The sequence below is a fragment of the Fundulus heteroclitus genome, chromosome 17, assembly GCF_011125445.2.
Source record: "Fundulus heteroclitus isolate FHET01 chromosome 17, MU-UCD_Fhet_4.1, whole genome shotgun sequence".
Lineage (NCBI taxonomy): Eukaryota > Metazoa > Chordata > Actinopteri > Cyprinodontiformes > Fundulidae > Fundulus > Fundulus heteroclitus.
In genome coordinates this window covers 13909394-13932892 of record NC_046377.1, presented here as the reverse complement: position 1 = coordinate 13932892, position 23499 = coordinate 13909394, and the positions used below count along the sequence as shown (strand labels likewise).

The 23499-nt window shown below is 40.9% G+C and overlaps 1 protein-coding gene and 1 long non-coding RNA gene across 3 annotated transcripts; one reads left to right on the top strand and one right to left on the bottom strand.

The window, feature by feature from the left end:
* The first annotated feature begins 1113 nt into the window (after positions 1-1113).
* On the top strand, positions 1114-9104 carry LOC110366712. Its single transcript, XR_002426915.2, has 3 exons — positions 1114-5875; positions 6178-6248; positions 8671-9104. It is a non-coding gene; the product is annotated as an uncharacterized LOC110366712 (long non-coding RNA).
* Positions 9105-14922: 5818 nt separating this feature from the next.
* Positions 14923-22102, bottom strand: tnni1d (troponin I, skeletal, slow d). 2 transcript variants are annotated; one of them, XM_036149102.1, is made up of 8 exons: positions 22024-22102; positions 21059-21090; positions 20915-20956; positions 20472-20513; positions 16558-16689; positions 16379-16468; positions 15384-15566; positions 14923-15248 (listed from the first exon to the last, which is right to left on the bottom strand). In XM_036149102.1, exons 3-8 carry the CDS (start codon positions 20933-20935, stop codon positions 15147-15149), a joined length of 570 nt encoding a protein of 189 aa, XP_036004995.1. In that variant the 5' UTR covers positions 20936-20956; positions 21059-21090; positions 22024-22102; the 3' UTR covers positions 14923-15146. The 2 variants fall into 2 exon arrangements, with proteins under 2 accessions (XP_036004995.1, XP_036004996.1); XM_036149103.1 differs by lacking the exon at positions 21059-21090 and having other exon boundaries at positions 22024-22080.
* Positions 22103-23499: the final 1397 nt, after the last annotated feature.

Here is a 23499-nt window from a genome sequence, read left to right as displayed (position 1 = left end):
AGCAGGCGCTCCTCTTGTCGTCCTCGGCGGACTCGGAGCCGGCTTTGCTCACTTTGGGCGACTGCGGCGAGGTGGGGACCAGCTGCAGCTGCTGCGGGTGGTGGGAAGACGGCGCGGGAGGAGCCGGGTGCTGCTGCTGCTGCTGCTGTTGCTGAGGCTGGGCTGTCTGGTGGACGATTTGCGGTTGCTGAGGAGGAGGCGGCTGCTGCTGTTGCTGCTGCTGCTGCTGAGGCGGCGGCAGCTGCTGGCCGAGGTGCGCCGCAGCCTTGGCGGCGCTCCCCGGGTGCTGATGGAGGTGCACCGGCGCTTGGGGGCTGGCGCTCCGGTGCGCCGGGTGGTGGTGGTGGTGTTGGTGTTGGTGGTGCTGGTGATGCTGAGCGGGCTGCTGGACGTAGAGATGGGGGTCACGCAGCTGGCGGTTCTCCCCGATCAGGTCCTCCACCTTTCGCTCGAGTTCGTCGATGCGTTGGCGCTGCGTCTGGATCAGGCTCTGCTGGTTCTGGACGATGGTGGTGAGCTCCTTCAGGTACAGAACGGCTTTCATTGGATTATCGAGCAGGCTCTCCATTACTATGAGTGGGCAAGCTGCGCTGTAAGGGACGGCTTCCTCTTCGGCGGCTGGATCTGGAGCAGTGACGCGTCGATTGCGGGGCCTGTCAGGTCGGGATGCTGTAACGGGATGCAGTCTCACGCCTCTCCGCTCCTGTGAGGTGGGTAGTCTCTCTCTCTGCGTGTGCGCCTAATGAGGATACCAGAAATGGTGCTGATCCAAGAGGAGGATGAGCATCATCAGAGAGCGGAGGCGGGGCCGTAGTGAAATGATGATGTCAACACGCAGCGCCCATGTAAAAGCAGCAGAATTTGTTTCTGCCTGTCATGACTATAAACATTTTTTTTCCTACACTGACTTGATAATCCTGACTATTTTCTATTTTTTTTATTACATTCTTCGTGAGGTAGCTATTCCTTTTTTATGGCTTTACTGCCATTTAATTTGATAAAACTGACTACATCTCACCACATGACTACAGATTTGTCAGTAAATTATTTAAAAAGACACCTGTGGGAGTGTGGAGCCATTAATTTTTTTTTTTTTTTTTTGCGTTTAGCGTGCCTGTTGTTGTCCATGCTTTATGCCTCATCCTCCTCGTGTTTCCCCTGTAGCCTACGTGTTTTGTCTTGATTTGAATTCATCTTCTCCTGCCCGCCTCTTTCCATTTGGGTCCATCTGCCTCAACCTGACAATATCACAGCATCCGCAGCTCTGAACATCCCACAGAGCATAATTCGCTTCATTATCCAAACCGGAAAGAGTACAGCACAACTACCAACCTACCAATATACAAATATACAAATATGACATGGCTGTTGACCTAAACTGACAGGCCAGTCAGGGAGAGCATTAATCAGGAACCTGAAGGTCCATGGTAACTTTAAAAGAGATGGAGAGCTCCAGAGCTCAGGTGGCGGAACCTGTTTACAAGACGACTATTCTTCGTGTAAATTTAGTGTTTACGTCTTAGTTGTTCCCCCAAAACCCTTAAGTAAGAAACATGAGTTCAGTTGGAGGATTCTGTTTACCTGCAGCAAACTGTCAAGGCCTCCAGGATATTTAGAGAAGGCCCTCTGTGTGTTCTTAGCAAAACAATCACCATAATGATGAATAGATCTAAAAAAACAAGTAATGTTTTTAGATACTAACCTTTAAGAAAATGTATCAGTGATTTTTTTAAATTATATAGCCCTTTACACAGCTAATAAGGGTGACCAAAGTGCTCAACAATTAAAAATGATTGAAAAATATATATATATACAAAGATGAATAAAACGGTGAACCATAAGAAGAGGCAATAAATATAAAAAAATCTGGAACGGAATCTCAGGGTGAATCTTGCTGTTAAAAGCCAGCCTGAAAAAAACTGTTTTGGGCTTTAATTTGAAAAGACTTCAATCAGAGGTGGAGCGCAGAACCCAGAGGGAGCTGGATCCAGAATCTGGGTGCTGCCACGGAGAAAGCCAGATCACCTCAGCGTTTGGACCTGGTCTTTGGTATATCTGATAAAAGCCGATCTGAAGATCTCAAAGACTTATCAGGGAAAGCAAAGATCATAATAACAACAAGGAAGGCAATGTAAAGAGGAAAGATCAGGGGTGATGTGATCATGTTTGGAGGTGTCGGTTAGAAGACTGGCAATAATTCTGGACAATCTAAAAGCAATTGAGGCAACTGATGACTAAAAGAAACAAAATTAAAAGACATGGCAGTAATCAGTTCTAGAGCTGATAAAAACATGAAGATCCTGTTCCAGGCCCGGCCGGACGTGTTAGAGGCTTAACTTTGGTCAGAAGATGTCAATAATAAAAGCTTCATTTTACCACAGAGCCAATTTACTTGTGGATTTTAAATCTCTGTCAAACATTACTCCAGAGTTCTCAACAGAACCGTTCAATTTCTAAGTTAGAGAACCGACATCAACGGTGGCATTGTCACCAAATAAAATGCGTTCACTCTTTTTCCTTCATTTAAAAATAGAAAATTGAGGTCGAGCCACTGTTTGACAGCAGTGACGCAGTTAAGGAGGAAGTGACAAATATGACTGTCACCTGGCTACAAGGATAGGTGCATCTCGTAATCATAACCATGACGATGAAGGGATAGCTGGTGCTGGGTAATAACTGATCCAAGCTGGTGGTGATTCCTAATGCGGTCAAGATGTAGAAAATCACATGTCTATAAATGGCTGCTAAATGTGCGCACAATTACTGTAAACTATCCATTATTTACACTTGATATAGTTTTATTGTTGACTGTTCAGTTTCTGACTGTTCTCTTGGTCTACCCTTCAGATATAATTGAGTAATAGATGTGATTGTGTGACATTTGTTTAAATCAGAAGGGGTCAGAGTGATCTGTTTGGCATTATTATGTTTTGAGCCATCAGTACAGAAACGTCAGTGAATTTGCACTTGTAAATGGTATGAATTGCAGCAAAACATCTAGTATATCCCTGCGTGCTTACCTTCTAATTCTAAGAAGTGTCTCGTCGGCTTCTAACACTTTAGAGACCTGGACAGCAGTAAATGCGGTCTCACCAGACTTCTTTGAAACAGTTTGGAAAGACCCTTGATGTATAACACTCTGAAATATTAATGCCGCAGGGGGTGCTGCCGGGTCTCTGCTTCCATATGGCTACTTTACAAGCTGCATAAAGAGGATACTGGGATGCACGCTTCCCAGAGCCAAAAAAAAAAGTTTCCTCAAGTAGGATTGTAGAAATGGAATTGGTCCAAGGAGTGATTTTGAAGCAAGGCTGATATCTGCAAGATCTGACCTTACATTTTATGGAGGCTGCTGGAGAAGGTGCGGCTTACCTTTAACACCAATTATCCCAGAGACGAGGGGGCCCTGAGGGGGCTGCACATCCTGCATCGGAGCAGACAAGAAGAGGGTGTCAGTGTGTGACACGAATGATCGAGTTACCTCTGCAGCTGTGGATGAGTGTTCTTTCAAAGCTAGACAAACCACTCTCTATCAGAGGAAAACTATTCCCCGCGTTAACAGGATCCCTGGTATTTATCCTCCAGTTTGAAACATCTGTTCCCTGAAAGACTAAAGTTGAAAAGTTTGTTGGCAACAGTGGAGTTTCAGCTCCGTCATCCGAGCCTCCTCAAGAACTTTACTCCAAAGCTATCTTTTAACAGTATAGGCTTACTCTCCAGGGTGCCACTGCTACACAGGCTGAAAGCGCGCCTGCTGAATTTCTTCTCATTATTCAGAAGCAACTCATGCACTGTCTAACAGAAACAAAAAACTGCACTGTTGTACCTTCCAAAAATAGAAAAAAAGGAAGGCAAAAACATAGAACCTCTGTGTTTTTTTAAGCCTGCCGCAGCTCTGGTACATGGGCTGAATTTACATGGTGCTTTTCTAGTCATACCGACCACTCAAACAGGTTTACACCAAAACCACAAAAACCCAATCGCCCTTATACACACATACTCCTTCACTGGCACACAGAGTACTATGCAACTGGGGTCAGGTTCCTTGCCCAGGGGTAAATCAGCAAGTTGCAGGAAGAATCTGGAGTTAAACCCACAGCATTAATTGAAAAACAACTACTCTACCCAGTGAGCTACGGTTACCCAAGTTCAAAACCCTAGTGTCCAAACAGCATCATTAAGACTCAGGGACAGAGCAGGCAAGTCTGCAATAAAGTTGTAGAGAGATTTAAAGCAGGGTAACACCTCCAGTTTTGAACATCTTATAGAGCTCAATCTTTTATCCAAAAATAGAAACAATAAGGCACAGCTAACCGACTTACCAATGCATGGCCTTCTACCTAAACTAGCAGGCAAAGCAAGGAAGGCATTATTCAGAGAAGCAGTCAAGAGACCCTGGTAACCTTGGAGGACCTGCAGAGATCCAAAGCTTAGGTAGGAGAACTTGTCAATAGCACAACTATTAGTCGTGCAGTCCTTAAATCTGGCCCTTACAGAAAATTAGATTGTTTATCCTACTTGCAAACACAATTTGTGTTGGAAAACTGGCCCTAGACGTAGGCCTGAAAACCTGCATCCCCACAGGGGAATAGCGGCAGTGTAGGGCTTTAGTGTAGGGCCAGGAATTAAATCTTGAAGAAAAAGTTGATGAATGGACGGTAAAACCTACCATAGGCTGTGGCGGTGGTTCAGCTTCCAGCTGGAGAATGACCCTAAACAGACAGTGGGTTTTAATGGAGGAGTTTTACATTAATTTTAATAGAGCTAATGTCATTATACATCCTTAGTGGTTTTAATGGCTTTACCTAGTTAGGTTTGAACCCATTGCGTCCAGTTCATTCATTGAGATATTCTGCTGCTGCTAGGAACCCGTTGCTGCTATGCCTCCATGCACTTTATTTTTTTTCCAAATGCACTTTGAATTATTTTTGGAGAAAAAAATAAAAAATAAAAAATAGGATTGAGGACCTCAAAGCTGTCTGGCTTCCAGCATTTTCTTTGGTACACCACTGTTATCCCTACCGCTCGTTGCCTACCTGTCCACAAGGGCACTAATATTTTTGCATGGCACTATAACTACAATATTTAGGTTTAGATTAAAGAGAAAGATCGACACCTCAGAGCGACACTGGTCGGAGGCTGAATGAAGCTGGGGAACACTGTGGGCTGTTTCTGTGAAGTGCACAGCAGAGGCAAGTCCAGGTAAGATTCATTATCCTTTATTGATTCTCTCTAATATCTCAAAGCCAAGGAGAAGATGAAGATAAAAGAGAAGAAGATAGGTCACAGAGGCAGCGAGACTTCAGCACTGAGAAAGGAGCTGGTTTTAAAGTCCTATATATGTAGCCCATTCTCCTTAGTCAGCACTTTCTGTCAGCGTCAGCACTGACTGAGGTTTATGAACTCTTGAGCGGGTTATTATAAAAACCACAACAAACTCTTGAGGACCGGAATAGACGCTCCCTGGATGTGTGTTTCTGCTGCCATAAAGCAAGTAAAAGCTACGACTGTGAGCAAACTTGATCTTCTCTCTCCCTCTGTCGTACAAGAACTATAAATAATTTCAAACAGGCAGCGCACACAGTCGCTCCAGGGAGACCCGAGGCAACAGTAGAATTTCCTGTCTTGTCTCCAGGGTTAGGATTCCACTTGCAAATGTTAGCATCGCTTCCCTTTAAATTGACAGTTTAAAACAATGTGAAAGCCCGCATTTTAGAAAATAACACTTTGCTGTCCTTTATAAATGCCGCACTTGAGCGAACAATGGCGGGTGCTCATAATGGCTGCATCTCGTTGACCCCTGTCCAGCTTCAGAGGCCAAAACCAACAGCCATCAGCTGCCTCTTCCTCGAGGAAGATCAATAACGAGAGGAGGGTAAGGCAATGGGTGATTACGGTAGATTAACTTAACGTATCAGGGCCGACAGAAACGAAAAGTGTGGACTACGCAGGGGTGAAAACAATCATCGATTATCTGATGAGATAAAATGTACTGTACTCAAAGCTCTGTCATAAGACACCGTAAAATCTATCATTGGAAAACTTATAAACCTTTATTTTATCATACAAACAATGCAGAGTAATTCCAAAAAGCCTGTTTTTTTAAAAAAAAAGGTTTATTGATGTCACGTGCCACAGGTAAAACTGTTTTTTTTTGCTCGACTTTTTATTATTCAGCCAAAACGAGGCAGAAACACGTCACAGGTGGAGGAAGATGAGGCCTTGCCTGCCGTGAAGCTCCGCTGAAGGTGATGAAACAGCCATGAAACCACTTTAAACGAGATAGAAACTCAAAGACAGAAAGTACTCCAGAGGAATCTGATTCCTGTCTGTTTATTGGTTTATTATTAAAGCTTTTTCGTAGTAACAACGGCACATTAACTAACTTAGTTGATGCATTGACACGGATCGAGTCCTACTCTGAGCTTTGTGGCTACCTGCATGTTTTTACTTTAAAGAAAATGTTAAGTTCATCTCCCCGAGTTAATTTTAAGTCTATGCGAGTTTACGACATCCTTCGGATGTCACACTTTGTTGAAGGCAGAGGCATTTGAAACAGTTATAAAACCACAGGGGAAACTACAGATTGTTGGTCTTTTGATACTCCTATATGGTCCACATCATGAACTAAAGTTAATATCAGACATAGACAACCTCAGTAAATACAAAAAACTTGTTTAATCTCATTTATTAAAGGAAAACATAATCTGGCCCTGTGCAAAACAGTAATTCTCCACAAACCTAATTGCTTTTCCTTTCTTTCTTTTTTTTTTTTTTTGCTTAGAGAATTGTTTTAATTCAGCCACAATGGAGGGTTTTCCGATATGAACAGCTTGTTTAAGGTCGTGTCACGGGATCTCGACCATATTTCATTCAGTGACAAGTCCATTGCTAAACCTTTCCTTGGGTATGCTTGAGCCATCCTCTGAGAGACTTTCTGGGCTGCTTCGGATCATTGCCCTGCTGCATATCCCGAGTGCTCATGCGTCTAAGGTCACAAACTGATGGCGGGACGTTATCGTTCCGGATTTTCCAACAGAGGGAAGAATTCATTCTTCCATCAATCACAACGAGTCATCCAGGTCCTAAAGCGGGGAAACATCTCCATGCAATCTCACTGCCCCCCCCCCCCCAACCCCACATCCTTGACCCTACAATGTTTTTCATCTGTAAGGCTGTTAGTTTTATGCCACAAGTGATGTGACACACACCTTAGAAGCGTCCACCTTTGCCTTATCAACCACTATTTATTCTTTTTGGGGGGTTTTGTTTATAGGAAATATGAGATGGGCCATTGGGAGGTTTCTTTGATCAACAGTAGTTTCAGCCATAAAAAAAAGTCCAGCCTGGGAGCTCGGAAGACAAACAAACTCATATAATACTGGTTGGTTTAAGATAAGATAAGATAAGATAGTCTTTATTGATCTCACAATGGAGAAATTTACTCGTCACATCGGCTCATACAAGAGGGTGCAGAGTAGGGAAGGTGCATTCAGTTATGTACAGTGAATCTTCATATATACAATGGATCAAAAAGAATACCAAAAAATACAAAAAAGGAAAAAGGAATGGGCATATGATGTCTCATTTACATTCTCATTTATAATGATGATTTATAATGATGATTATAATGATGATTATAATATAATCATCATTACGATTTGTCTTGTTGTTCAGCTAAGACGGAAGTTCTTCTTCTTCTGTGTTTTTTTAAGGGAATTTTATAACTGGGCATGTCAGAGTGGTTCTATTCTGAATAAAGTCAGGTGCATATAAACGCACATTATGACCAGATTAATTCAATGTGTGCCCATATAAACGGTACAATGCGATTATTTCATCCAAACAAATTTTAATCCGATCGTGAAATATTTTCATGTTAACATAGCTACTGAATGAAATCATCATTTGAAAACATGTTTTATATTTACCTGTGTTATATGAGTTGATATAAAATATGATTGATATGCTTTGTCAAACAATGTGAAAATCTATGTGCAACAAAAACACAACAGAATTAAAAAAAATAATAATCTGTAGGGGGACAGATACTAACATAACCTACATTATAATATAACTGTACCAAATGTTTTTTTTTTTCTATTAGATGTTAGGGCAGGATAAAACAAAGCATTACTACAGGGAACTAACAGAAAGAGGAGGAAACATTTTGTTAGTAAATGTTAGCAAGAATTACAGTTCAGATGTAAGAGCTTATAGATTCAGCTTTAAATGCCACATCTCTCAGTGGAGGTACTAAGTCCCCCATATTTTACAGCTTTTTTTTTTTTACCATGATTATTGCTGGTTTCAGTGTCTAATTAAGATTTAGTTATAGAAAGAGCTTAATTGGTTGTCTGGCCCAGCGGGGAACCTGAACCTTTACTTCAAACCATTCACATTTAGCTCTAAATCATCCGACTGGTTCACACGGATTATACGTCTTTATCATCTGGTTTCCCATCATTTCTATTTGCGGCCTGTTTATATTAATGCAAATTATCCCCGGAGTAAAATCCAATTAACACTTCTTGACTGAGAAGAGCATTTTGCATAGAGCGTGTCGGAGGTTGTGTGTTTTTCTGTCTGTTTAAACCATTAAAGCCATCAGTCTGATGCTATTAACGCGGTTCTAAAGTGTCTTTTCTGTGTCATTACCCCCAAATATAGACCATCGCTTAGAAGAGGAGCAGGATTTGACAGAAGCTCTTTACTTGTCGCATAACGGCGGCAGGATGGAAGCGCACTCTTGGGAGCGGCAGTGGCTCCTGGGTCACGTATGATATGGAGGGAACATTTCCAGCTTTGCATTGCACGGCTTTTTAGGTGGTCTGTTTAAGCCAAGCCTTGAGAGCTATAATCCTGTAACCTTTGCATGCATCCATGGTAAAACAAACCCAAATTCCCTCATCTGCATGTCATTCAGCTCTGCAGAGGCCTGGCAACAAGATATTCATTTGATTCAGGAGAATGGACGGATCTGAAAGTTGCAGGGAAGTAGCTGTGGAGGAGCTGCTTCTTTCCTTCCTTCCTTCCTGTCCGCCTGCTGCTGCCAGCTTCAAACTTATACTATATTAGCCAATAAAGATGTATCTAAACATTTACATGTGAGTTAGACTGGAATGTTTTTAGTTGATTTTTTTGGATTCGGTTGCGGGGTTGATGTTTTGAACTTGGTTATAAGGAACTGATTAGATAGCACCGGGTATCAATACATGACTGAGCTGTGGTTCAGATTGTGTCAGCAACACAACCATCCAAGCGCCATAAATCAAAGCAGCCTAGAAGTGGCTCACTTTTTAACAGGGATTGCCGTTTATCACATTACAAAGACTCAAAATGCCACCGATTCCATCATTACGACTGGACGTAATCGGCTGAATGAAACCCAATAAAACGTCGGCGGTTTGTGTAACCAGCGGACCACCTTCTGCGCTACCCGGTCTCTCAGCTAATAAATACACCACTCGTGCTGCGTGTTGGAAGATTAATGACACCAATCAGACTCTCTCATCAGGTCACACACATACAGGCTGCAGACACGGTAATCTGCTTCAACAATGTCTTTGCAGGCAAAGTGTAATTTTTCATCTCCTTTCAGTTTAGGCACAGTGAAGTGAACTGTGTCTGTGCATATTCTCTAGACCCGCCCTGGTCCCTTTCTAATATACTATTCTCTTTAACTCAGCGTTTTTTTTTTTTTTTTTTGCTGTTGCTGGGGACTTAGATGCCTGTGGAGGGTTGTTTGTTTTTTTGTGTTTTCTTGGTGACCCAAACATCCCACCCTTCATTGCATTTTCTAACAGTGAACTTATGAAAAGTACTCCCCTCCATTGTAGCCCTCCCTGCTGTACGTAGATGCAGAATAAAAATTAGTTATTATAAGTTCAGCTAGACTCCTTATTGTTGCTTTGATTGTAGATATGGGCAAGTATGGGCCGAGTAACTGCTTTTTAATTGCCGTTTCTCTACTTATAAATACTCCAACTTATGAAAATGACACAATCTCTTTCCCATTTTGAAGAATGGCAGATAAGGATGGGAATCTGTATAAGCCCTATTTAGATCCCATGAAAAAAGAAAGTCGAGTATAACCAATTAAAAGTTCATAGGAACAGCTTAAAAAATAAAGTTTATATGAAAAGAAAACACTTAAGTTTCATACTAAAAGGATTGTTTGTACCAACAATAATTGTGTCACCAGCGATTTTGTTGAAAACAAGTTGCCCAGCAACTTTCCAAACCAAAATAAATAATTTCTTGTCCACCTTTTTGAGAGTGTGCATCTGTTTTAAGGCTGTTTGGACGTCTTTGAAACTGGTGCCAACATGTGTGAAAGCCTGTACTCCTTTGCTAAACTGGAGTTGCAACCATTACTGTTTTCCTGCAGCTGTCTGCTACCACCCAGTGGCACCTCTAGCGATTTTCATCGTGATCCGTTAGAAGCGTCACATGATCTGTGCCTGATTCCAGGTCGAACAAATGAATCCATTACAAGATGAGCTTGCAGCGTCTAAATGTTCTGTTGCCAGATTCCATGTCGAGACCTTTCCACTGCAGTCTCCATCATGAGGTGTTGACATAAACGCTCTTTGGATATCATATCTTTGTAAATGTGCCCACATTAGAGTCTATTTTTAGGCAGTGACTACATATGGAGACCCAGGTTGCTTTTTAACTATGTGTTGCGAGCTAATAGAAAATGACCATGGCTCTCAGCAGCCACCAACAACAAAATAAAACATTGTGGAAAGCAGGTCCATGTAATAGATATTATCAGAAAATTCTGTCAAATGTACAAAGTCTCTTTTAGGAAAAAAAAGAGTTTACAGCATTTTTTTTTTCGTTTTTCAGCAAGTTTCTCTTTATTAGCAATTCTAAAAATCCTCTCTCCGTATCTGATGTGAGCATGAAGACATTTATAAGCCTCTTAAATCAGACTTTCAGCTCATTTTAGATTGTTTGGAAACTTTTGGAAAGTTATTTTTGTTCTGAAGAAGTGTCCGAACAGTTTTTGCCAGAAATGCTACGAAGCGGCGCACCCTTTTATGCAGTGAGAACCTCCTCTGTGGTTTTATGACGGTAGTTTGCAAATGTTTGCGGTACATGTTTTTTGCAGTATCTGTGTTTGGATTTGTCTGTTTCAGGCTTTATGGTGCTGCATTGAAAGCAATGGTGTAGTAAAACAACCCTCTCTATTCAGTATTTTAGTTTTGTCTAAAGAGAGAGCTCAAAATCCGACATCCTGATGGTGCAGACAGCTAAAATAAGAGTAGAAAATACTACAAACTAATTCCACAGACTGTAGAGCAAAGGCAAGTACAGGTAAGATTTATTATTCTTCATTGATTTCTGCTAATGTTGCAAAACCAAGGAGACAAAGAAGATAAAAGAGAAGAAGATAGGTCACAGAGGCAGTTGTACAAGTCAGAGTTGGCTTCTGAAAAAGGTCTTTAAAGTTCATATTTTGCACTTTCATCAGCATTTTGTCAGCACTTCTTTCAGTATCAGCATAGACTGAGGTTTGTCGAAGCTTGAGCAGCTTATTTAAAAAAAAAAACACACAAAGAAACCTTGAGAATTGGGGCACAAGCTCTCGACTGCCAAAAAGCGGCTATAAGCCACGGTTGTGGGGAAAATTGCATCGGGGGTGCAGTTTTCAAGGATCCTGTTGTGGCAGAACTGTTTATAATAGGAGACAGGCTGTTCACCCAGTCGCACCAGAGACACCCGAGGTAACGCACAGGAGGGTCGGGTTTCCAGCGGCAAACGTTAGCATCTCTACGCTGAATTCCCAGTGTCGAAGAAAGATTCGTAGATAAACATGGAAACAAAAGGTATGTGAACCAAACAAAGAAGAAAAGTCTTCGATTAAAACCAGGAAGGTCTTTATGACGGCTGCATCCTGTTGACCCCTTGGCCAGCTTCAGTTTTCAAAATCAATACCCATCAGTCTCTTCTTCCCTGAGCAGGATCAATAATAAGGAGGGGAAAAGGAATGGCCGACGATAGCACATTAACTCAACGCCTCCGTCACACGAATGCATATCTACCTTGCGTTTGCTTTCACCGTATCACAAATCATGTGATCACACGTTAAGCCAGGCTGCCACATGCACCATATATGCCACAACTGTGTGCCGCTACTGCAGTATTCACACAGCTGCTTCCCAAATATTCCAGCATCGACTCAATCATGATATTTAATGTAATATAGAGAAGCTCAGCAGGGATGACAACGCATTTAACTGACATTGGGCTGAAGCTTGAAACTGACGACATAACCTGCTTTCTGACTGCTTCAGTCAATATTTATCTGACTCGTACAGCGTTAAAGCGTGATCATCAAACGGTCAGAGTACACCTCAATGTGCTTTAAAAAAGGTGAGATTACAAGACTGTAATGTCTCTCGTCCTGGCGCACGTGAACAGTGTACACAGGATACACTCTCTTGATCCAAACACCTGCTGTTCAACGCGGGACTTCAAACAAACTTTGAAGATGAAAAAGAACTTGATGTCGGACAAATCGTCTTGCTCCACTCACCATCAGATCTGCCTGTCATGCCAGGGCATGAAACTGTGTGAAGTCAGCTTATAATTGATGACAGGAGGAAAAGTGTACATGATGCAGGATGAAGACAGCATACAACAACATACAATAATGCAACTGACAGCAATATTTTTGGGGGGATTTTTAAGATCAAATGTGCTGTGCACATTAGTCTTGACTCAAAATGTCCTGTGCAGTTTATAGAGTGAAACCGTAAACTAATAAAAGTGCATACTTATTGGAAAAATAATGAGCTTTTATCTTTGTTAAACAAGCAGTGCTGAACTGTTCAACAAGGCTGTTTAAATGTTCATCAGGACCCCCTTTTAGGTGGGGAAAATGAAGCCTTACTCGCTATGAAGCACTGGTGAAAGTGATGAAAGAGCCGCGAAACGGCTTCAAAGGCAGTGCAAACCCGAACACGCAAACTACCGAGAAGCTTCCATTTTTTTTCTGTTTAATGCTTTATAATCAAAGATGTTTTCAAAAGGTAATTGTTTTAATTGCATATTTGTAATTGTCCCCTGGTAGTCTGAGCTGCCCTTCCACACAAAAGCTTCCAGCTTTCACCTATTATTAAAGCGGCACACACCTGGCCTAAAACCTCAGCTTGACAAAGAAGACTTCTGAATTTCGATTATGCGGTCAGAGGGAACAGGGAATAAATTGTTTGTCCGCAACGATTTAGCTTTTGTTTGCACAAAAGGAAAAGCACTCAACCCCAAGAAAACTAATCCAACGGTCAAACATTGCAGTGGAGTACCAATCCCTTCCACACAAAAGCTTCCAGTTTTCCCTCTGCTATTAAAGAGGCGCACAAAAGCCCACATGGGTTGTAAATGTTCTTTGCTGCATTTACAAAATACCTCACGTCCTACAACGCCCAACTATTGTCTTTCAGTCACGTGATTACTGGGTGATTCTCATAGGTTTTATAACGCATCTTTCTACATTGTATAAAGACACACTTCTTTCTCTGGGGGATCTTCCTCTCTGAGTGACCTTTCAGCCCATGCCGGCACAGGAGTCATTTCGCAGTGGATAATGAAACTCTTACCAGCTTCTTTTGCTTCTGTTCTGGGGTCGCTACATCCATTTTGCACCAAAACCTGTCCAATCTCTGGAACATAGAACCAGTTGGCTGTTGATATTTACACTTGTATATATATATATATATATATATGAATATGAATATATATATATATATATATATATATATATATATATATATATATATATATATATATATATATATATATATATGAAACGTTCAAGCATCTGGAAATGTTTACCAGGGATGAACCAGACTCATAGGAGTCAGGAGTTATCTTCCTGGTAACTTAGCTGATTACTGAAGAAATTTGATAACACACAAGGAAGCAGTTGATTTGAGCTGTTGCCTTATAATACATCCAGGCGAGGCGGGATGGGGGGAGAGGGCCAGTTAAATCAAATGATGTGAATTACGTACACATCATTAAAAAAAGTGACAAAATTCAGTGATTCAGTTGTCCAGCAAATATAAATAGTTATGGTATCCCAATTTACCTAAAAAAAAGGAAATGTTTATTTGTTTATTTACACTGGATTGTGTTAATGGGTGATGGAGTAAAGGGACTGAAAACATATGCACGCCGCACGTTTCAGATTTTTATTTGCAAAAACCTTTGAAAACCATGTTGCATCTTATTTCCACTTCACAATTCTGCTCTGCTTTTTGTTATTCTATCACACACACACACACACACACACACACAAAAATGAAATATGTTGTTTGTTACGTGATACAGTGTGGAAAAGTTCAAGGGGAATTCATATTGTTGCCTAGCCCTTTATTCCATCTTGAGAGAAAGCATTTCAAACTGCTTAAAGACAGACGGGACTGTTTCATACCTCGCCCGTAACGGCATGCAGCGCACCATTTGAGGTTAGCTTGGCCGGGAGCATTAGGCTATTGTTGGCGTTGCTGTCACCCTTCAAATTCCTGCCCGTTATGTGCCACTCAACGCAGTGACACGCGCCGAGGAATCACAGTAATGCAAGCAAAGCACGGAGCAAAAAGGCCGTTTTATTTTTGCACTCCAGCTGGAGATTTCTTTTGTCTCCCAAAGCAAAGTTCTTGAACCCTGAAGAGGCTTTTATCCTTTATTTTGTTTGCCAAGTGAGCTTTGACAAACATAGACGTGGCGTCTCTGAGCTCTATTTAAACCTGATGCATCTAGAGAACACCTGTCTTTACTCCTCCCCGGGTCCTTTCATCGTTCTTTTTTAATTCATCAAAACGTAACCTCACCATTCTCCTTTTACGCCTTCGTATAAATAAACGGGCTCCGGTAAAGTGAAACGGGATAAAGTCAAGCACAGATATGGATCGTCAAAGATAGAAACTGTCTTTTTATTTGTCTCATCTTAGCTCGCTAAGTGTCACGACAAAAACAAATACTGGGTCTCTAGTCGTCTTAGGATACACTTGCTTTGGGTGATTGTATTGAAGAAGAAGAAAAAACTGCGGGGTAAATGTCGGTCAGCCTTCAGGTGAGCGGGGCATCTTATTTCGGCTTTTGGGGCTACTGTCCTGATTCGCTGCAGCGTCTCACTGCGCTCCGCCGGCAGTATCGAACATCTTCTTGCGGCCCTCCATACCCGACATGGCTTCCACGTTCTTACGCCAGTCACCCACTTCGCTGGTGAGCACCTGAAAGAGGATGAAACACTTTAGAAAATAAGAAGTGCTGTGGCCTTTTTTTTATTTATAATAGGCACAATTTCCTGGTCTAAAGGGAATACAGACACAAAAAAGGACAATCAGTTCATTTTCGTGCATTTGTACCTTGTCCTGCTTGACATCCTCCTTTTTCACAGACTTAAGGTTGGCTCTGAGGTCCATTGAGCCCTTGTGTTTGGAGCCCAGCAGAGCTCTCATCATCTCGTCTGCTGAGACCCTCACCTTCCTAAGGGCCGGTTTTTTAAACTTGCCTCCAAGGTCCTGGACTTTCAGCTTCAGTTCGTGGATCTAAAGCAACATGTGACAAAATATGTGAATGTCCTGCAAGTTTAACACGAATTGAGTGATTTTGATGTGTGTTGTTTTGTTACATGTCTGTCTTTGTTTTTTTTTCTTTTACTATTGGCTATGCAATCAATTGTCCTTAAGGAATAAAAAATGTTCTTAAAATTATCCTTGAGCTGCTATGTTTTCAGTAAAGTATTGGGAAAGATTCCATTTCTGTAAAATCTAAGGAAAGATTTTCAACCTTTTTCTGCAAATATAACCACAAAACCCTTATGAATCTTCAAAGAAAGACTTCTATTTTTGTAAAAAATCTTTGAAGTTACACAATTTTTTTTTCTGTTCCAGTTTTAGAGCAAATAATGAAGGACAAAATGCTATTTCTTGACTACACCATGGCAAATTATTTTCCAGATTTATGTAAAAAAATTGAAACCTCATAATAGATATTTAAATACCAATAAAGTCTAAATAGATAGCACCACACAATTTCGCCCCAAATCAAATGCAAATTGTGGTATTATATTTGTCATTTATTATGCAAATAATTTGAAGATATTGCATGAAAACAGTTTTAAACAGAGGTTTTGAGGAAGGTTCCTCTATTCTACATTACTAGAAAGTTCAAGCAAACTCAAAAAAGGCTTTATTCTCAGTCTAAGGTTTTGCAAGTATATATATATATATATATATATATATATATATATATATATATATATATATATATATTATGTGTGTGTGTGTGTGTGTGTGTGTGTGTGTGTGTGTGTGTGTAGTTTTCAACATTATAAAGACATTATAAAGTAGGAACTTACATCTTTGTTGTGTTTGCTGACTTTATGTTCACAGTCATACCTCTCTTCGTCCACAATGTCAATTTTTTCATGAAGCTCTTTGCACAGTTTCTAAAAGGGATGTTTTCATATATCAGTTAAAAAGTCAATCCTTGTCTTGCATTTAAATATATAGTCAATGTGTCATAAATGCTTCTTACTTGGAGATCATCTAGCGACAAACCAGACAGCTGCAGAGGAGGCAACTTTTCCTTCAGGTAGCGCCCTTTCTCCTCCTCTCGATCCTGTCGCTCCTTCTCCAGATCCTCGCAAGCTTTTTGGAGGAGCAGCATCTGATCAGAGACAACAGTTGACAATGACAAGGAGGTTGGTTGCCTTTTTTTAACGTCTTGTCATGTTACAACCACCGGCTCAATGTGGTTTCTTTGAATGCTATGGAATAGACAAACCCAAGTGTGCCTAAGAAGCAATGGAAGGGACACACGGTTTTCAACAGTATTTACAAATATAAATTTGAAAAGTGTGGCAAATGTAGTCATTCCCATTTACTCTAATACCCCCAAATAAAATCTAGCACAACTAATTACCTTAATTTCTCTCCTGATCAGTAAACAGTCAAGCTATGTGTAAATTAATCTCTACGTCTTCAAATGTTCTAAGAAGACCTCGGCGGTTTCTACAGAACCTAAGTGAACAAACAGCATCATAGTAACTAAGGAACACAGCAGATAAACGGAGTACTGTTCACTCTATCATACTTTAAATAGAACAATGATAACTGTAGCTTCAAACCTGACTAGGAAAGTAGGCAGTAGGAATCTACAGCCAACACTGAGGACAGTTCATGTAACACCTACACCACATAATTTGCATGTTCATAAACACATGCTCATGCACTCATACTACAGAAGCTGTATTTCTCTCCCCGTTAGTATCAACAGTTTTGCTCCACATTGTTGCTGCTGGTGTTCTTGGGGTTTGCATGTTGTTGTTTTAATGTTAGTTTTGTTTTGTTCTTGGTTGCCTTTCCCTGCTTTTCTTAGTGTCTCTGTCCTTTCTCGTGTTTCTCTACTCTGTCCTTGTTATTCCTCTCCCCCTCCTCTTGTATTGTGTTTTTTGGCATCAGCTTGTCCATAAAACCTTAACAGCAATAAAATAAATCAGATTTATAGAAATAAAGCCTCCCTTGGTAAAGTAAATATGGGTTTGGCATGACTACAGAGAAAAATCAAGAGCTGTCAACAGGATAACTATCACTCATGTACTTAAGTCAATCTGGCCCTTTTGGAAGAATGGAAAGGAGAAACCAACTATTTAAAAATACCTTGCCTCCAGTTTGCTACAAGACATGTAGAGATGAAAGCAAAATTAATATTTTTGTCCAGGAATGCCAACAGACCAGTTCCAGGTCGTTAGAGAGTGGGAAGATCAGCTGACTGCTGCATTCGCCAAGATCTTCAACAAGTCACTGTTCCAGTCTAATGTGAAGGTGGCATTATCACCCCACTGCCCAAAAGGACCACCTTCAGCAGTCTAAAAAACTCTAGACCAGTTGCTCTAACACCTGTGGCCGAAAAGTGTTTTGAGAAACTGGTCCGACACAACTTCATGTCCTGCCTCCCACCCACTTTTGGCTCACTTCAGTTCACACCACCATCTCCCATGTGGAACAGTAAGGGCCCAATGCTTAGGGTACTCTTAGCTCTGCCTTCGATACTATACCCCCCCCCGGCACACTCATAACAAATCTACAGGGCAGGGAACTCCCAACCACCACCTGCTGCTGGGTCAGCGACTGCCTTTCTGACCGCGTACAATCTGAGCTGGTCCCCTTCTCTCTACAACTTTTTTTGCCTCTGCATTGGCTCTCCACAGTCTTCTGCCACACTCTTACACTCATACAGACAGCAAATAAGCCCTCAACACCTCCAAGACAAAAGAAGTGATTGTGGACTTGTTGAGGAGAAAGACCAATCGGCAGTCAATCTGCATAAACAGGAGGTGTGTTAAAAGGGTGCCCCGGCTTGAAGTTTCTGGGTGTAGACATGTACACAATGGTGTTGGCCCTCCAACGGAGCGGCAACATCTATGCAGTTGTTAAAAAGCCACGCCACTATTTTGGGATCCTCTGGGGAGGATAAACTTGAAGAGGGAGCTGCAGTTCATAATCTACCTCTGCTTCGTTGTGTAACGACTAATGCTGGTTTTAAAAACATTTATTAAGAAGATGAGTAGTGGTTGACTTGGCATGCAGGCAAAACCAGACTGGACGGATGACTAGCGGCAGGCAAGCAGAATCAGACTGACCAGGGGTTGCAGGCAGTTACAGGACAACCCAGATGATGAGGGCAGGGGCTGACCAGAACAGGCGATGTGTACCGAGGATCCACCAGAATGGGCAGAGTAAGTAGCTGGCACTTATAGGGGAATAGGCAGACTTTGTGCAGCACGCAGACACAGGCAGCACCAAGCAGTGTGGGCTGAACACAACAGAGCAGAAGCATCCAACTGGCTGAGCACGTAGAAGCTGGTAGAGGCACGGTGGCAGTACGCAAGAAGAGACGTTCTGGCAGAGAGTGGATGACTGAGGCAGGTACAAGTGGCCATGTGAACAGGTGAGCAGCGTTGGCTCGAATTAGTACAGCAGGTGGATCTGATCAAGAGCAGAGTGGTGGCTGAGGAGTGGACAGAGCTGATTCAAGAAAAGTCCGGAGAACTCCAAAACAACCAAACAACAACCTAAATCTTGACACATTGACAGAGTGGCACAACATAACACACCAAAAGGCACTACAGAGGGTTATTAACCCACCCATAAGATCATTGGCCATCCTGTCCCCTCCCTCAAGGACTTCTACAGCACCCACTGGAGGGTATGGAGCATTCTTAGAGACATAGCTCACACCCAGGAGACCAGAGGTTTTAGATGCTGCCCTTTTGTCAAAGTATAACTTATTGAGCTTTAAAAACTTTATAAAATTTAAAAATACCTGTCTCATCTATAAAAGCTTACATGGGCTGGCTCCACCAGCGCTGAAGGACTACATTAAATATAGGATGACAGCATCATGGACCACTAGAACCATGAGTAGAGAAGATTGTGAGGTACCTGTGAGAAAACTGCATTTGGCCAAAATGTTATTTCATACAATGGGTGTGTGCAATTGAATAGTCTGCCAACTTTTGTAAGGGAGGCTTAAAGTTTTACAACATTCAAGAAGCATCTTAAGGAATGCTTAAGGTCAACTCAGATCAACACTTAGGGTATGGGCAATGCATCTAGCACTTTATGGCTAGTGCAAAGTTTAAGAAAATGCTACAACTACTCTTTTGAATATATCAATGTGTAATTGCTCCTGTCTGTCTTCACCATGGTAAAGGCCAGTGGTGGCAGCATCATGCCCTGGGAAGACTTTTATTCAGCAGGGGAAATTATAGTGTGTCATAGGTTGGAAAAGACTCTGGACTCTGATTTCAGAAGGACAAAGACACTAAACATACAACAAGAGCTCGAATGGAATGATTTAGATGAAAGCATATACATGTGTTGTAATGGCCCAGTTAAAGTCCTGATCTCAGTCCAACTGAAGAACTTTAGCAAGCCGGGAAAATTCTTCTTTCTCCATACTCTCTTTCCAATCTGACTGATGAGGAAATATTTTTCCTCATCAGAAGAATGGACATAAAACGTATTTTCTATAGATGTGCAAAGCTGGTAGAAACAGCTTTGCACATCTATAGGCAGTTGTGATCGCAGTGAAAGATGGTTCTAAAAAGTATTGACTCACAGGCATAAATGATAAAAAAAACACACTTTCAGACTTTTAGTTTGCAAAAAATGTGCAAAAAAATATGTTTTTTCTTACAACGCTATAGTTTGTGGTAACTGCCTCTTAAAATCCTTGTAAAACACATTGAAGTTTGTGGTTGTAACATGAGCAAATTTGAAATGGTTCAAAGGAAATACTTTTCTAATGTACTGTATGTTGTTGTTACAGTATTCATCTATAGCGAAGGACATCAGCTTATCTAGATGTGGAATCTGATAAACAAATGTTTGAACTGATGAGCTGTGGGATTTGGGGGGACTAATTATGTCATAATTGAAACTTACTTTGAGGGAGAGCTTGCGGGAAGCCGAAATCTTCGACTTCGGCTGTGGGAGGAGACATTTGTTAATGTGGTTGTACAACACAAGTTGAGCAAATAAAATATTCAGAGTTCTGCTACAATCTGAAACTTTTAACATTTTACATAAAACCACTTAATTCGGACAGTTTTACACTAATCAGTCTTAAATCGTTCTACTTAGGTGACCAAGACATTTGTCAACGGCTCTCTGTACAGCAATAGCTATAGAAGCTCAACACCACTCACTGCAGCCATAAGTGTACAGATAAGGCTTTATTATTAGGATGAAGTCAAGCGGAAAGCTCTCAAGGATGCCGATAGCAATTTTCACAGCTAACCGCTGCCACATCCTTGCCATGTCTGTAAGGACAATGTGTCCTCTGTCCATGCACGGAGGATTAACACAGTGGAACATAGCTGGCTCACCTTATCCCCTTTGGGATTCATGGCTGCGCGTCTGTGGAGGTCCTGAAACAGCAAACAGGAAAATATGAGGCCGCTCTTTTGAAGGCACGCAGTATGGTTTCTATGAGAACAACAAAAATCTGAACAGAAGTAGGATTGTCTTACCTCAGTTAACCTAGAATTACAAAATCGAACACCTGGAAGGGGGAAACAGTGCATATTGTATTTCAGAGCAACATGGTGCATGTTATCAATTAATGAAGTCATTACTCCCTGAGAGACAGTAGGTCTCAGCTCCTTAAATTAAAAAAAGGGCAAAATAGAAATATTGTTTCTACTGTGTTTTCTACCCAGCCTTAGTAATGACTGATTGCTTACACCAGTGCTGTCCAAACCCTTTGCCACGTGGGTTGTAAAGTGGAAGGTAATCATATGCAACAAAAACTACATCTTTGAATAAAAATGCAAAACAATCAACAGACAAACATAATATTTTCATGAAAGAAGAAAAAAATCATTTGAATATAGTTGGAAAATTATCAGTAATTAATTTAATGTCGGAAATCTACATTTATTAGGGCAAATAATTTGCCTTTTACCTTTTTTAAAAGAAGGGTATATAATTTTTGAGATTTTGGGGTCAATATCATACAACATTTTCAACAGCATGGAACGGATACTGGTCACTCTTTCTTTAAAAAGCCTTGTTGTAGCTACTGCCAATGCTAGTCAGTAAAATTTGAAAGCATTTTTGACTTGCAGTCAGGGGCCACGCAAAATTCTTCTGAGGGCTACAAATGGCCCATGGGCCGTACATTGGACACCCCTTTTCTTACGCCCCCTAAGCTAAAAACAAGAGTATTTTGAATGACCATCTTCTTAGCAGGTTGACAGTGAGAAATGTAAACATAAATAGAGAATAAAAGTTTAAATATACCAAGCCTGATGAACCATTGCTCCACAAATAAGGTTTTGATGATCTGACCAGAAATCTTTTGACAAACTGAAGTTTTTAACATACAGCTCAAGGTAAACTACACACAAAGACAATTGAAATTCAAAACCATAATAAAAACAATAAGTTCATTGAGAGCAACTAATATTTAAAGCCAACTCCAAAACAAGCCTACCTTGTTGAATGAATGTCTGCCGATGTGTTGAGTCAAACAGCAGCTGCTCCAGACAATGGAAAGCTTTTTATACGAGTGGCGTGGTGAGTGGACAGTAAATATAACGTCTGGTCTGAAGAATGTGCTGGCACGAGACCAAGAAGAGAATATCACCTCCCTGACACTCTAATAGGCCCACATAAGGGCTAATAATCTCTCATGAGCACTACTTCTATTCTTCCCTCTGGTCTATAACATCTTCTTCTCTTTGAATGTGAATAACACAATTCTGTTTCAATTTATTTCAGCATTTAGAGTCAGAGCAGAACAAATGTCAACTCAATGCGAAGAGGAACAGTTCAAATCCAGCTGTTCAGAATCCAGTTTGGTCGAAAAGGTAATATAAACCGAATGTATTCTATTTCAGACCATTCATATAGTGTCCCCTACAGTCCAATTATGTGGAATCAAGAGTACAATATAGTGCTATTTGATACATCACTAAATGCCTGTTGATAATATATGTAGCTAAGGAAGTCTAACTGAATCCCCAATCCTCCTGAGTGGTCTTTACAGAAAAAAAAAACAGAGAAGAGTACATGCAGTTTCTAGGAACCATCGCACCATCCATGGCTCCATCCAAAAAAAAAATGCATACAGCAAAACATAAAAACACTGCACCACGAGTACCTTCTATGGAAAGAAAAACAAGAATATTTGCAAAGTTTACAGCAGCAATACCTCCATTAATGTCTCCTTTCTGGAAGTCAAACTCAGCATGACAGGTCAGGGGTACCTTCTATGGAGAGAGAAAAAGAAACAGAACAACGTTAATGCAGAAAACATTGCAACAAATACAAATACATTTATTTCCAAAGAACAGAGGTACAACAACTCTATAGTTAGCTTAAGTTTAGTGTTTTATTTTATTTCTTTATTTTATATGCATCTTTTATATGAACTCCTAAAGCCAATAATTGACCTGCTTGTATTATTTTTGGTACACTTTCCATTGAAAACAACAAATATTTGAAGGTTTTGACAAATTATTTTCTAACTTAATATGCTGTTATATTTAGTTGTTGCACCAGGATGCTGCATTTCCATACTTAAAATGACTTTTATACTGGTAAATAAGTCGGCCCAATAAAATATGGCGACAGCTTTGGAAACTTTAGCCTTTGGGGTGTGATAAAACATTCTCATAAACAAAGTTTTTCAGACTGTGAGATCCTCACTCTGCTGACTGTGATTCAACCTTTAAATTAATTACTCTGACTCTCATTTTCAAAGATATGCCATACTGGATCATGGTGCCTTCAACGAATTTTTGTCAGAGGATTGCCTCCTGGGCTTCAGCATTCATTTTAGAAGACAATGTGCTCTTTGAAAGGGACACCCATTAGCTTAGATATTAAATATCTCTCATAGTGATACAGAAGCCTGTTGTTGTTGTTGTTGTTAGCAAAGTGTTTGATGTGCAGGTGATGAACTCAT